The sequence below is a fragment of the Coregonus lavaretus genome (assembly GCF_964263955.1).
Source record: "Coregonus lavaretus genome assembly, chromosome: 5".
Classification (NCBI taxonomy): domain Eukaryota; kingdom Metazoa; phylum Chordata; class Actinopteri; order Salmoniformes; family Salmonidae; genus Coregonus; species Coregonus lavaretus.
Window position 1 is genome coordinate 58,079,452 of NC_139992.1, and position 12,668 is coordinate 58,092,119.

A 12,668-nucleotide genomic window follows, 5' to 3' on the forward strand; every position below is an offset into this window, starting at 1 on the left:
TACAAAATAATCATCTTTAATGAATTACAAAATAGCTTAAATTAAAATAATTCAGGTAAATTCAAGTATTAAAAAATAAAATAATAATAAATAAAATATAAATAAGCACAAGTAACACAAATTTCCAAACCTTTATACTTTTTTTACCAGGCAGAACTAGAACGAGGCAGCCCATAAACTGTGTGTGTGTCTCCACAGTGACAGAACAACAGAAGGAAACACACAAACATTTCATACCAGGCATGCTGAACAGAAAACTGCACACCAGAAGGAAGCGGTCAACATAAAATAATCAATAGGTGTTGATTAGGCCTACTCAGTACCTTTGTATTGCATGGCAAGCAACAGCCCTTTTTCTGTGTGCCTAGAAATGAATACTCTGATCTGTGATTAGGCCACACTGCACATCTCACTGAGCAGAGGAAAAGAGCAGCAGTACACATCAACTGAAAAAGCACCAGTCCATGATAGATGGCCAAATAAAACAATATTGCAGGCCTAGTATCCCAGAACACAAATTAAGCTGAATGCATGTTCTCTAAAAGGCATTAGAGGAGAGTGATGTAGTTGTAGATCGGGCATTATGTTTACTTCCAGTTCCAATATCTAACAAGAAAAGTCAGCAAAAAAAAGTCACACTAACTATATTGCCACCCTGTGGTTTGTCACTGACACACTATAATCCTAAATGACAGTAACATTATACAGAGTTATATAGGTCAATGTCTACTGGTTCACATTTGAATTGATAAACAAGTATATTTACCAGCATTTAAGATGTTCTCCTCTGTGGTCCAGGATGTTCTGAATCTTGGTAGGAGTATTGCTGCTGCAATCAGCTCAGGCTCTTTCATGACGTCTCCAAAACGTTTCTGGATCCCTTGCTGCAGGGCGTGAACAAGAGGTGTACACATTTTGCAAGTTGACTCCAACTTCTTCAGCTTGTCCCGCAACTGGTAAAGTGTTGGCAGCAGGAGGCCCATATGCACAGATGATTCCCCTTGGAGGATATTAAGGGCCATGGCAACAGGCTTCATCACAGCAGCATACTCGACCAAAAACCCATTTTCAGCTGGATTGAACCTATAAAAGATGTAACGATAAAACAATTACTTATAGCTATTTCTGGTACAATGTCTTTATTATGCATTGTACATGTTAAATACAAAAAATATATATATATATATACATTTCATTCAAGTCATCCACAATTGTCACACCACCATGCAAAGAAAACTTAGTTACTTGAGACAAGTGGATTCACCCATTAATCAGCAAGGCTTATTTACTTTTATTATTCTTTAAAAACAAAATATACATTTTGTCAACTTACATCTTTATCTTTAATGCTGTGCAGACATTGCGAATTGCTTGTTCTCCTTGCTCTCGGTGAATGCGCACAATCCTTTCTACAGCGAGGAACAGGGAGCTCCAGCGTGTCTGATTGGGTCGGAGAAACTGCAGCTTGCATTCACGTTCCACTGTTTCATGAGCCATGGTTGACCTGCTGGTTTTATTCCAAAGAGCATGACATTTTGCAAAAGCAGACCGAGACAGCCTCTTGTAGGTTTCGTTTGCAGCTCCTCCTGCAGCAGTGGCATCAACTGTGGATATAAGATTGAGGAGATGGCATGCACACTTTTGGTGCCTTGGAAGTTGGTACTCAAGGCCTGTGTTGTCATCCAGAATTGCAGACATCTTGATACTCCACCTCTGACTCACTCTGATCTTCTGTTGCATCATCAAGGGTGGAGTCACTCTCCTCTTGTACATTGATGGCTTCCTCCTCTTTCTCCTCACCATATAATCGAAAGGAAGTTTGAGCCACTGTCTGTTGTCGTCCTGGTCACTTTTTCCCTGATGTGGTACTCAGAATGTATTTCCTCTAATGCAGCAGCAAGGACATCAAACGTGTGCGAGCCTTTGACAGGTCTACAAGCCAATGTGGAGTGCCTCTCCAGTGAGGTGTTGTCTATCCAGTGACAGGTGACACCTAAGTAGCTACGTTAACAACATAGTTCACAGCACTCAGCTTTTTGATGATTATGCTCTTCTTGTGTTTTGCAGCTTCTTGTATTCTTGTGCATAACGTTTTCCTTGTCATTACTGTATGAGGTTGCAAGGTTTCTATCAAAGTATTGAAGGATGGCGTCTCAACTACAGAAAATGGTTGGTTGGCCTCACATACCAAATTTAGCATCAGCTTGTTAAGCGTTGCTTGTGTTACCCGCCCTGGGGCAGCAAAGGCTGTGATTTTTGCATTTTTCACAAGAGTATCACTGGAAGAGGAGGACTTACGCTTTCTGTGGTTCTCTAGTAAGTCTGTGTACTTTGCCAGTTTGTTGGGGTGAATCCTCTGTGGACAAAAAAAAAATCTGTGAGGCTACAGGGAGATCAAGACATTAAAAGAGACTTATTATCACATCAAATGTGGATATATATATATATATATATATATATATATATATATATATATATATATATATATATATATATATATATATATATATATATATATATATATATATATATAGAAAATGTTTAAAACATATGTAACCTAAAAGACAAACATTCACCTATCCACAGCAAAAAAAAACGAATTTAGGAAACTTACCGCTACATGTTTCCTCAAGTTAGATGTTGAGTTCTTGAATGCTGAAATGTCCGTTTGTTTTGGTAGACACAGAAGACACCGCATAATGTAGCTGTTCTTTCGCACTTTTACTAAGGTAAACATGCTTTCAATATGAGGCCAGGGGTGCGGGTGTTCCTCCTCGTCTGTGTCTGCATTGCCGACGGCTAATTCGGACATTTTTGTGTTGCTATGACTGTAAAGCCAACCCGTCCCGCCACTGAGATTGAGTATGGTAAAGTGACGAGACTGCACAACTACGTTTGATTGGTGAAACACAGTCACGTGGTAGAGCCTTAGCGGAAGTCTCTCTCTCTGTCAAAATAAAACATTAAAATAAGGCATATGCGGGGGGATAAAGACAATGACGCGTAGAATACCAAAGAGGTAAAAAGAAAAGTAACGACCTCATTGTAGCCTAATGTAGCGGAGTAAGAGTACAGTTTCTTCTTCACAAATCTACTCAAGTAAAAGTAAAAAGTATAGTGATTTAAAACTACTCCTAGAAGTATAATTTTTTCAAAAACTTACTCAAATAAATGTAACGGAGTAAATGTAACTCGTTACTACCCACCTCTGGGAAAAAGTCAAGGGGTCTGAATACTTTCCGAATGCTCTTTATGTGTTTGGGCATTACTTTTCAGAATATTGTTATTTATTAACTAACAATGTTGACAGTCATTTGGTAACTCATGAATAAACAATGATAAATTATTGCAAATGTTATAATGGCTCATGAATTGTAATACTTATAATGCTTAAATGTTTTAAAATAACAAAATACTCATATATTAATAATATGTAGCAGGGTTGGGGTCAATTCCATTTCAATTCCTGTCAATTCAGAAATTAAACCAAATTCCAATACCAATTTCACATTTTCCCAATTGAAAAGCATTGAACAGAATTGGAATTTCAGTGCACTTCCGGGAATAGAGTGGTGAGGAGTAGGAGAAGCTTTGCCGACTCTTCGTGTCCGGAAGTAATTTAGCCATTCATTGTAGCCATTGACGGTCTGTGCAGTTGCTATTTTCTCAAGTTTTCTCGTGTCAATTAACTTGTGACATTCCTGGATTACACATTATACTAATAAAGTCAGATTTAATCAACAAATATGATAGTCAGATTAAAAAAGGATAAGGGTACAAGACTGTGTACATATCTAGCTGTGTTGGCAAAATCACTACCTATACCATCTAACCAAGCAGAGAGAGGCTGCCCATTTTCACAGTTCCAAGACCAGTCAGAAATGTCCAGCTAACCCTACGCCAATGATGCCAGTGGATCTCAAAACTAAACTTGGATCCGCGTTAAGTAGCAATTATATACATTGCCACTATTGTCTAAAGACAGATATCTTGAACCAGTCATGACTATACAACAAAATAAAACAATACATTATTTTGAAGGTTCTTTCCAGCGACTTTCTTAGTTAAATTATTGTATAACTAGCTAAGGAGCTTTGAAGTTGAGGGTGCAGTATTTATTAAGTATGGCAATGAGGACGAAAATTAGAATAGTTCAGCTAGCCAGCTAGTTTAGCCAGGGAAAAACTGAGAAAATGAGCTCGGGCTTAGTGCGCATGTGCGCAGCTGGGCAAACATGCGCACTAGGCTAAAAGCCAATTTATGCTTGATCCGAAAATGTGGTCGGAGGCGCAAAATGGATGGTGTGATGCAATTGCGGAGCCTCCGGAGGCACGCAGAGGCCAAATTGAGTTCCATACTGCATCGCCATGCGCTGGGCTCTGTATAGCTCCACATTGACATGATTGGTTGATGGTAGGTGAGGGTGTGAGGTCCTGTATAAACACAAACTCACTTCCTTGACAACTTCCTTCACAACAGCTCTGAGCTGCTCCACAAAGCGCAATAAGTATGAATGCCCTGACTTCTGCAGAGGCCATATCACCGTAAATGCTGCGCCGCCAATGTAGGAGACAGATTGTAGTTTTTATGCACTGATATCAGGAGCTGGCGGTGAAAAGTTTGATTAAACAATTCAGAGACTGAAACAAATAAATCAGGTGAAATATTTAAGGAGAGCGAATCGATATACAATCTTGAAATCAGCTGTAACTGTCAATAATAAAACAAAGCTTAAAACAATACAGAAAATGAATGGTGAAATCGCTTCCGGACACGGCAGATTCCTCCTCCTCACCACGCTATTGACTGGAATTTTAATGGAATTGCCCCCCAACCCTGATATGTACACTATCAGAGAGGAAGATCATATTTGACATTATACATAGGCCTAGTTTATTAATTCAAGTTATTATAAAGTATGACCAATAACTTCCTCAATTATTCACTTGCAGTGTTTTGCAGGTACAGTGGGGAAAAAATATATTTAGTCAGCCACCAATTGTGCAAGTTCTCCCATTTAAAAAGATGAGAGAGGCCTGTAATTTTCATCATAGGTACACGTCAAATATGACAGACAAAATGAGAAAAAAAAATCCTGAAAATCACATTGTAGGATTTTTTATTAATTTATTTGCAAATTATGGTGGAAAATAAGTATTTGGTCAATAACAAAAGTTTCTCAATACTTTGTTATATACCCTTTGTTGGCAATGACACAGGTCAAACGTTTTCTGTAAGTCTTCACAAGGTTTTCACACACTGTTGCTGTTATTTTGGCCCATTCCTACATGCAGATCTCCTCTAGAGCAGTGATGTTTGGGGCTGTCGCTGGGCAACACGGACTTTCAACTCCCTCCAAAGATTTTCTATGGGGTTGAGATCTGGAGACTGGCTAGGCCACTCCAGGACCTTGAAATGCTTTTTACGAAGCCACTCCTTCGTTGCCCGGGCGGTGTGTTTGGGATCATTGTCATGCTGAAAGACCCAGCCACATTTCATCTTCAATGCCCTTGCTGATGGAAGGAGGTTTTCACTCAAAATCTCACGATACAAGGCCCCTATAATTCTTTCCTTTACACGGATCAGTCGTCCTGGTCCCTTTGCAGAAAAACAGCCCCAAAGCATGATGTTTCCACCCCCATGCTTCACAGTAGGTATGGTGTTCTTTGGATGAAACTCAGCCTTCTTTGTCCTCCAAACACGACGAGTTGAGTTTTTACCAAAAAGTTCTATTTTGGTTTCATCTGACCATATGACATTCTCCCAATCCTCTTCTGGATCATCCAAATGCACTTTAGCAAACTTCAGACGGGTCTGGACATGTACTGGCTTAAGCAGGGGGACACGTCTGGCACTGCAGGATTTGAGTCCCTGGCGGCATAGTGTGTTACTGATGGTAGACTTTGTTACTTTGGTCCCAGCTCTCTGCAGGTCATTCACTAGGTCCAGGGGCGGCCTGTTCAATAGGGCGATATGGGCGACGCACTGCCAAACGGGAAAAGGAAGGGATTTTTTTTCTAATAAATTATATCACGGCAACAGTAGTTATCAGTGTTGTAATCTATACGTCTGATCTGCCACAGTGCCACACTGCCACTAAATGTCGAATCAGGCTAAAGTCGTGCTTCAAATGGCTCCCACCCCTTTTGGGGCGATTTCAGTCAGGTTGAAAATCGCCCAGAAGTCTCTCATAGCCTCTAATGTAAAATCTATTTTTTTCAAATTTCAGAGCCTTCAATACAATCTCTATGGGTGTCTGAGGGCTTGCACTTATGCGCTTTCGTCATACGTAACGTAACGTAACCATGAACGTAACTGAGAAAAGAGCGGATTGTGTCTTTGAAAGAAGTTCCTTTTTGTCGGCGAACAAATGAAGATAAATTGGCAACGAAACAATTAGGACCTCCCAGACCAAATTTAATAATTCAACAGGTTTCTACTAAAGGCGGAAAGTCCTACACCCGAGGATTTTCCAAAAATTGGTACGAACGGAAAAATAACATTGCCACTCAACTTGATGAGGGATACAGGCTAGCTGTCCGCCGCCACAACGATGAGGTTAGTGTTGATAATCACAAGTTTACTGGAGAACTGAGACCAAGTAGAGACTTTGGACAGGGTGGATATGGTATAATAAAGGCAGTTTATTCAGAGGTAAAGATATCTGGAATCGCGTGCACGGACCCGTTCGTCAAACTCTTAGGGAGCTATAAATTAAGCCCCATTACTTACCATATCAGATAAGAGAAATTGCTGCAGCTACATATATTTTACATCCTGGCCCTACATAGTTCACTATTTGCATCACTTACCAAAATATTACATGTGGTCATATATGCTTGGAAAGTGGAGATGCCATAGAACGTCAAAAAAGTAAACATTGCTGGAGACACATTGCCGTTTTGGAGAAGACATCGCGTTTGCTAGCGAAGAGATTTGTTGTGGCAAATGAACTTGGGCTGGGAATTGCCAGGAACCTCACGATAAGATATATGCATCAGCATTGCGAGTCTCATGATTCTATACGTATTGCGATTCGATACTGTGATTTTATTGCGCACCATATGTCTGTTGCAGAGGGATCAGAAAGCCATGAGAACGAGTTTTGATCAGTCATGGAAATAAAAGTGCTGAAAACAAATTGGCTCCCAATGTGAAAAGATTGAGAACAAGCTATGAAGGAACAATAATGGTGTTTTGGTGCAGGTACAGCCAACTAGCGCTAAAATATTGCGATATTGTCAATACAGTATATCGTAAAGTATCACTATGTAACTCGATTTCTTTCACCCCAATCCCTCAAATTAACGGTAAATAACTGAATTGTTTGCCCCACATTTAGCTAAGATGATTAGCTAGCCAGCTAAAATGTTTTATTTAGTTAGCAGTCGCATCTACAATAGTTTACTGTCAATAACATGTCTCCAAAAATGACGTGGTGTCTCCAATTGTGTTGACATTTTACAATTGCGATGCGCATCCATGAGTATCCACTTTCTGTAGCTCAGCTGGTAGAGCATGGCGCTTGTAACGCCAAGGTAGTGGGTTCGATCCCCGGGACCACCCATACACAAAAATGTATGCACGCATGACTGTAAGTCGCTTTGGATAAAAGCGTCTGCTAAATGGCATATTATTATTATTATTATTATTATCTGAAGAGAGCCCCGAAACATTGTGTGCAGACATTTTATGCAATAAATGAAGTAGGTTGAATCTAGTAGTTCTGATCTTCTGATTGGTCCTGATGAGTTGGGCGAGGTCCCCTCCAGGCTACTGTCACTGTTGCATTGGCTCTGAGTCGGGTTCTCTGTCTTCAAATGTTCAGCCTAAGAGAGGGGATTTTTGTGTGTGTGTGTGTGTGTGTGTGTTTAACAGTGATGATGTGTGTGTGTGTGTGTGTGTGTGTGTGTGTGTGTGTGTGTTTAACAGTGATGATGTGTGTGTGTGTGTGTTTGTGTGTGTGTGTGTGTGTGTGTCCTCAGAGCAAGAACTCGTGAGTTGGAAGAACTGAGAGGCCTATGGCGTGGGTGTTGTCCTTGGCCACCTGCTGACAAGGCTGACAAGATAGGACCCTTTTGTCCATTGTTATTGGATAGGAACAGAACTTATAACCAGCTCCTGACCTAAATAGATCTTAGCACAACATTTTACTCAACATATCATATTCCATATTCACTATAACAAATATATTTACTACGACATTAGCAAGAACCGCCACATCCTCAGCCGGCTAATCCAGTGTGTGAAGTTTTGCGGAGTGTTTGAGTTAGCTTTGCGAGGCAAAGATGAAACTGAGGGCTCCACCAACCCTGGTAAGCCAACACTTTTGAGATCAGTCAATAAATGCTTCTGGTATTGACTTATATGCTGCCCCTGTCTTCATGTTGTTGCTGGACATATCTTTTTTAAAATGTGTGTAGGTCACCTAAATCATCAGAAAAATTGCCCCCCCTGAGAAATTTTTCAGGAGCCGCCACTGACTAGGTCCCCCCGTGTGGTTCTGGGATTTTTGCTCACCGTTCATGTGATCATTTTGACCCCACAGGGTGAGATCTTGCGTGGAGCCCCAGATCGAGGGAGATTATCAGTGGTCTTGTATGTCTTCCAATTTCCTAATAATTGCTCCCACAGTTGATTTCTTCAAACCAAGCTGCTTACCTATTGCAGATTAAGTCTTCCCAGACTGGTGCAGGTCTACAATTTTGTTTCTGGTGTCCTTTGACAGCTCTTTGGTCTTGGCCATAGTGGAGTTTGGAGTGTGACTGTTTGAGGTTGTGGACAGGTGTCTTTTATACTGATAACAAGTTCAAACAGGTGCCATTAATACAGGTAACGAGTGGAGGACAGAGGAGCCTCTTAAAGAAGAAGTTACAGGTCTGTGAGAGCCAGAAATCTTGCTTGTTTGTAGGTGACCAAATACTTATTTTCCACCATAATTTGCAAATAAATTCATTAAAAATCCTACAATGTGATTTCTGGAAAAAAAAATCTCAATTTGTCTGTCATAGTTGACGTGTACCTATGATGAAAATTACAGGCCTCTCTCATCTTTTTAAGTGGGAGAATTTGCACAATTGGTGGCTGACTAAATACTTTTTTCCCCCACTGTAGGTCTACTGCACATGTAGCCTACACTGGCAATAAGTATTGTGTTTACAAGCATTTACCATTCTAGGGACGTATAGTTGAAGACGGAAGTACATACACCTTAGCCAAATACATTTAAACTCATTTTTTCACTGTTCCTGACATTTAATCCTAGTAAAAATTCCCTGTCTTAGGTCAGTTAGGATCACCACTTTATTTTAAGAATGTGAAATGTCAGAATAATATTAGAGAGAATGATTTATTTCAGCTTTTATTTATTTCATCACATTCCCAGTGGGTCAGAAGTTTACATACACTCAATTAGTATTTGGTAGCATTGCCTTTAAATTCTTTAACTTGGGTCAAACGTTTCGGGTAGCCTTCCACAAGCTTCCCACAATAAGTTGGGTGAATCTTTGCCCATTCCTCTTGACAGAGCTGGTGTAACTGAGTCAGGTTTGTAGGCCTCCTTGCTCGCACACGCTTTTTCAGTTCTGCCCACACATTTTCTATAGGATTGAGGTCAGGGCTTTGTGATGGCCACTCCAATACCTTGACTTTGTTGTCCTTAAGCCATTTTGCCACAACTTTGGAAGTATGCTTGGGGTCATTGTCCATTTGGAAGACCCATTTGCGACCAAGCTTTAACTTCCTGACTGATGTCTTGAGATGTTGCTTCAATATATCCACATAATCTTCATTCTTAATGATGCCATCTATTTTGTGAAGTGCACCAGTCCCTCCTGCAGCAAAGCACCCCCACAGCATGATGCTGCCACCCCCGCGCTTCACGGTTGGGATGGTGTTCTTCGGCTTGCAAGCCATCCCCATTTTCCTCCAAACATAACGATGGTCATTATGGCCGAACAGTTCTATTTTTGTTTCATCAGACCAGAGGAAATTTCTCCAAAAGGTACGATCTTTGTCCCCATGTGCAGTTGCAAACCATAGTCTGGCTTTTTTATGGTGGTTTTGGAGCAGTGGCTTCTTCCTTGCTGAGCAGCCTTTCAGGTTATGTCGATATAGGACTCGTTTTACTGTGGATATAGATACTTTTGTACCTGTTTCCTCCAACATCTTCACAAGGTCCTTTGCTGTTGTTCTGGGATTGATTTGCACTTTTCGCACCAAAGTACGTTCATCTCTAGGAGACAGAACGCGTCTCCTTCCTGAGCGGTATGACGGCTGCGTGGTCCCATGGTGTTTATACTTGCATACTATTGTTTGTACAGATGAACATGGTACCTTCAGGCGTTTGGAAATTGCTCCCAAGGATGAACCAGACTTGTGGAGGTCTACAATTTTTTTATATTTTCCCATGATGTCAAGCAAAGAGGCACTGAGTTTGAAGGTAGGCCTTGAAATACATACACAGATACACCTCCAATTGACTCAAATTATGTCAATTAGCCTATCAGAAGCTTCTAAAGCCAATTCCAAGTCTGGAATTTTCCAAGCTGTTTAAAGGCACAGTCAATTTAGTGTATGTAAACTTCTGACCCTCTGGAATTGTGATACAGTGAATTATAAGTTAAATAATCTGTCTGTAAACAGTTGTTGGAACAATTACTTGTGTCATGCACAAAGTAGATGTCTTAACCAACTTGCCAAAACTATAGTTTGTTAACAAGAAATTTGTGGAGTGGTTGAAAAACGAGTTTTAATGAGTCCAACCTAAGTGTATGTAAACTTCCGTCTTCAACTGTATATCTATCACATACTGTAACATGTCACAACATTTTTTCACTTTTGATATCAGTGAAACATTTTAAATCCCCCATTTAAAAAAATTATCCACATAATTCTATTTGAATTCAATGTCAATGTCAAATCTTAATACAGTACATATTTTGTCAAGTACTGTATATACCTGAATCTCTGCAGCGCCTCAGAGCAGTAGTCTAATACTGTAATACATTTTGTAATACATACACTACTGTAGGCCTACATAGTATAATAAACACTTTTAGCATCAGGCCTATTATATTACCTCAAAGCATTGAACAAAAATAAACAAGATTATTTGACAAGATTATTAAAACTCTTGTTGATGTGTGCTGCGCACACTTTGAAGACTATCCCTAACCTCCATTCTCCTTTTTTAGTCGGTTTCAAGGCTGCCCTCATCGGCTACTCCTGATCAACAAAGTTCACAAGAAACATTCAGCCTACAAGAAACAGCTCTCAAACATCGTTACGTCAACGGCCGATTGACATCAGCTTATTTTTGATCGTTGGACTTGTTTGGAGGAAAAGCTCAAATATTATTCAATAATATGTTGTCTTCTGTTAAATATGTTATGTTTTTTATGTTTTATGATCCGGTTACTGCATGCATTGATGAAAAGGCAAACATGCAAAATAAAGAGCTGTTTGTGACATTGGCTACATAATAACTTTCTCTTTTCCAATGTTGAATGACCTGAACTTCATTGTCACTTTAAGACTGGGCTGCCTTGATACCGTCAATTTCCAATGTTGTATCGCGAAATTGTTTGAAGTTTTCTGAATTTAACTCGATATCAAAATTAACCTTTTTTATTTCAACATTTTAATTCATATGCACCGATGTTTCCAATAGATTAGTTTTAGAATAGGGCTATTCGAAATTATTTTTCCTGCGCACAATGCTCATATGTAGCCAACGACAGGGAGTGGCAAAATATAAATAATATTAGCTATTTAAACACCTTGAGCTATTCTACATATTGAATATTATTAAACGGCTGCTTTTCTTGATTTACGGATGTAATGGACAACTCGTCCTCAATAATCACGCAAGTAACAAGAGATGAAGAGGATAACTATACTTTGCGCGAGGAAGGTGAGTTTGGAAAAGTTTTAAAGAAGTGTTGTGTTGCACATGACAGTGTATAGGCACAAGACAGGGTGGTGTTTTAGATTGTCGAGGTCAGAACTACAGAAAGAAAGCAATTGTAAAGTTAAACTGTATCTGTAGATACCGCTGAAATATTGCACTAATAGGCCTGATCAATAATTTAAATTATTGTAATTCACAGTCGACTTTTTGACTAATCGGAATGATCATTGTGAAGCCATCATAGACATGGCCTAATGAAATAGGATAGGCTGTTATTTTAAACGAATAATTTAATAATTTACTTATTTTAGTGTATTGTATTTACTAAAGGATATAGTTGAAATTATTGATGCAACATATAAATTGGAAATCACAACAGTGTTTACGAAAGTGTTGGGGGAAGGGGGCGGGGCCGACATGTTTGACTGTAGTCTGAGTTGTGTTTTTTGTAGTAAAGTGAAAAGTTATGGAAACATTGTAGGCTAGGCTAGACCTGCATGGCTAAAAAGACTGTTGGTCAAATATGATGGTAATGAAAATGTAAAGGCTAATTGTCCTCCAAGAGACATCAAGCTCCTCAGTTTCATACTTTTAGTAGTACGCTACACTATGCCCAGCACGCAATAAAAAGCATGCTACTTGCTGTGATTCGCCTTCCTAAAGCGGATGTAGCCTAACCGGCCGGGGGATGGCGGTATTATTCATTTGACATCGTTTGTCATTGTGTCCAACTGGAATCTATGCAGCCGGCGATGCA

At 39.7% G+C, this 12,668-nt stretch overlaps 1 protein-coding gene across 1 annotated transcript in view; it reads left to right on the plus strand.

The window, feature by feature from the left end:
* Positions 1-11,841: 11,841 nt before the first annotated feature.
* The window catches only part of LOC311129969 (carboxy-terminal domain RNA polymerase II polypeptide A small phosphatase 1-like), a gene marked incomplete at both ends in the record, with an annotated part of 66,737 nt that continues 65,910 nt past the window's right edge, over positions 11,842-12,668 (plus strand). Inside the window, one exon of the mRNA XM_084162541.1 lies at positions 11,842-11,914. Coding sequence (XP_084018667.1) covers positions 11,842-11,914 — 73 coding nt within the window. The remainder of the gene's footprint in view (positions 11,915-12,668) is intronic.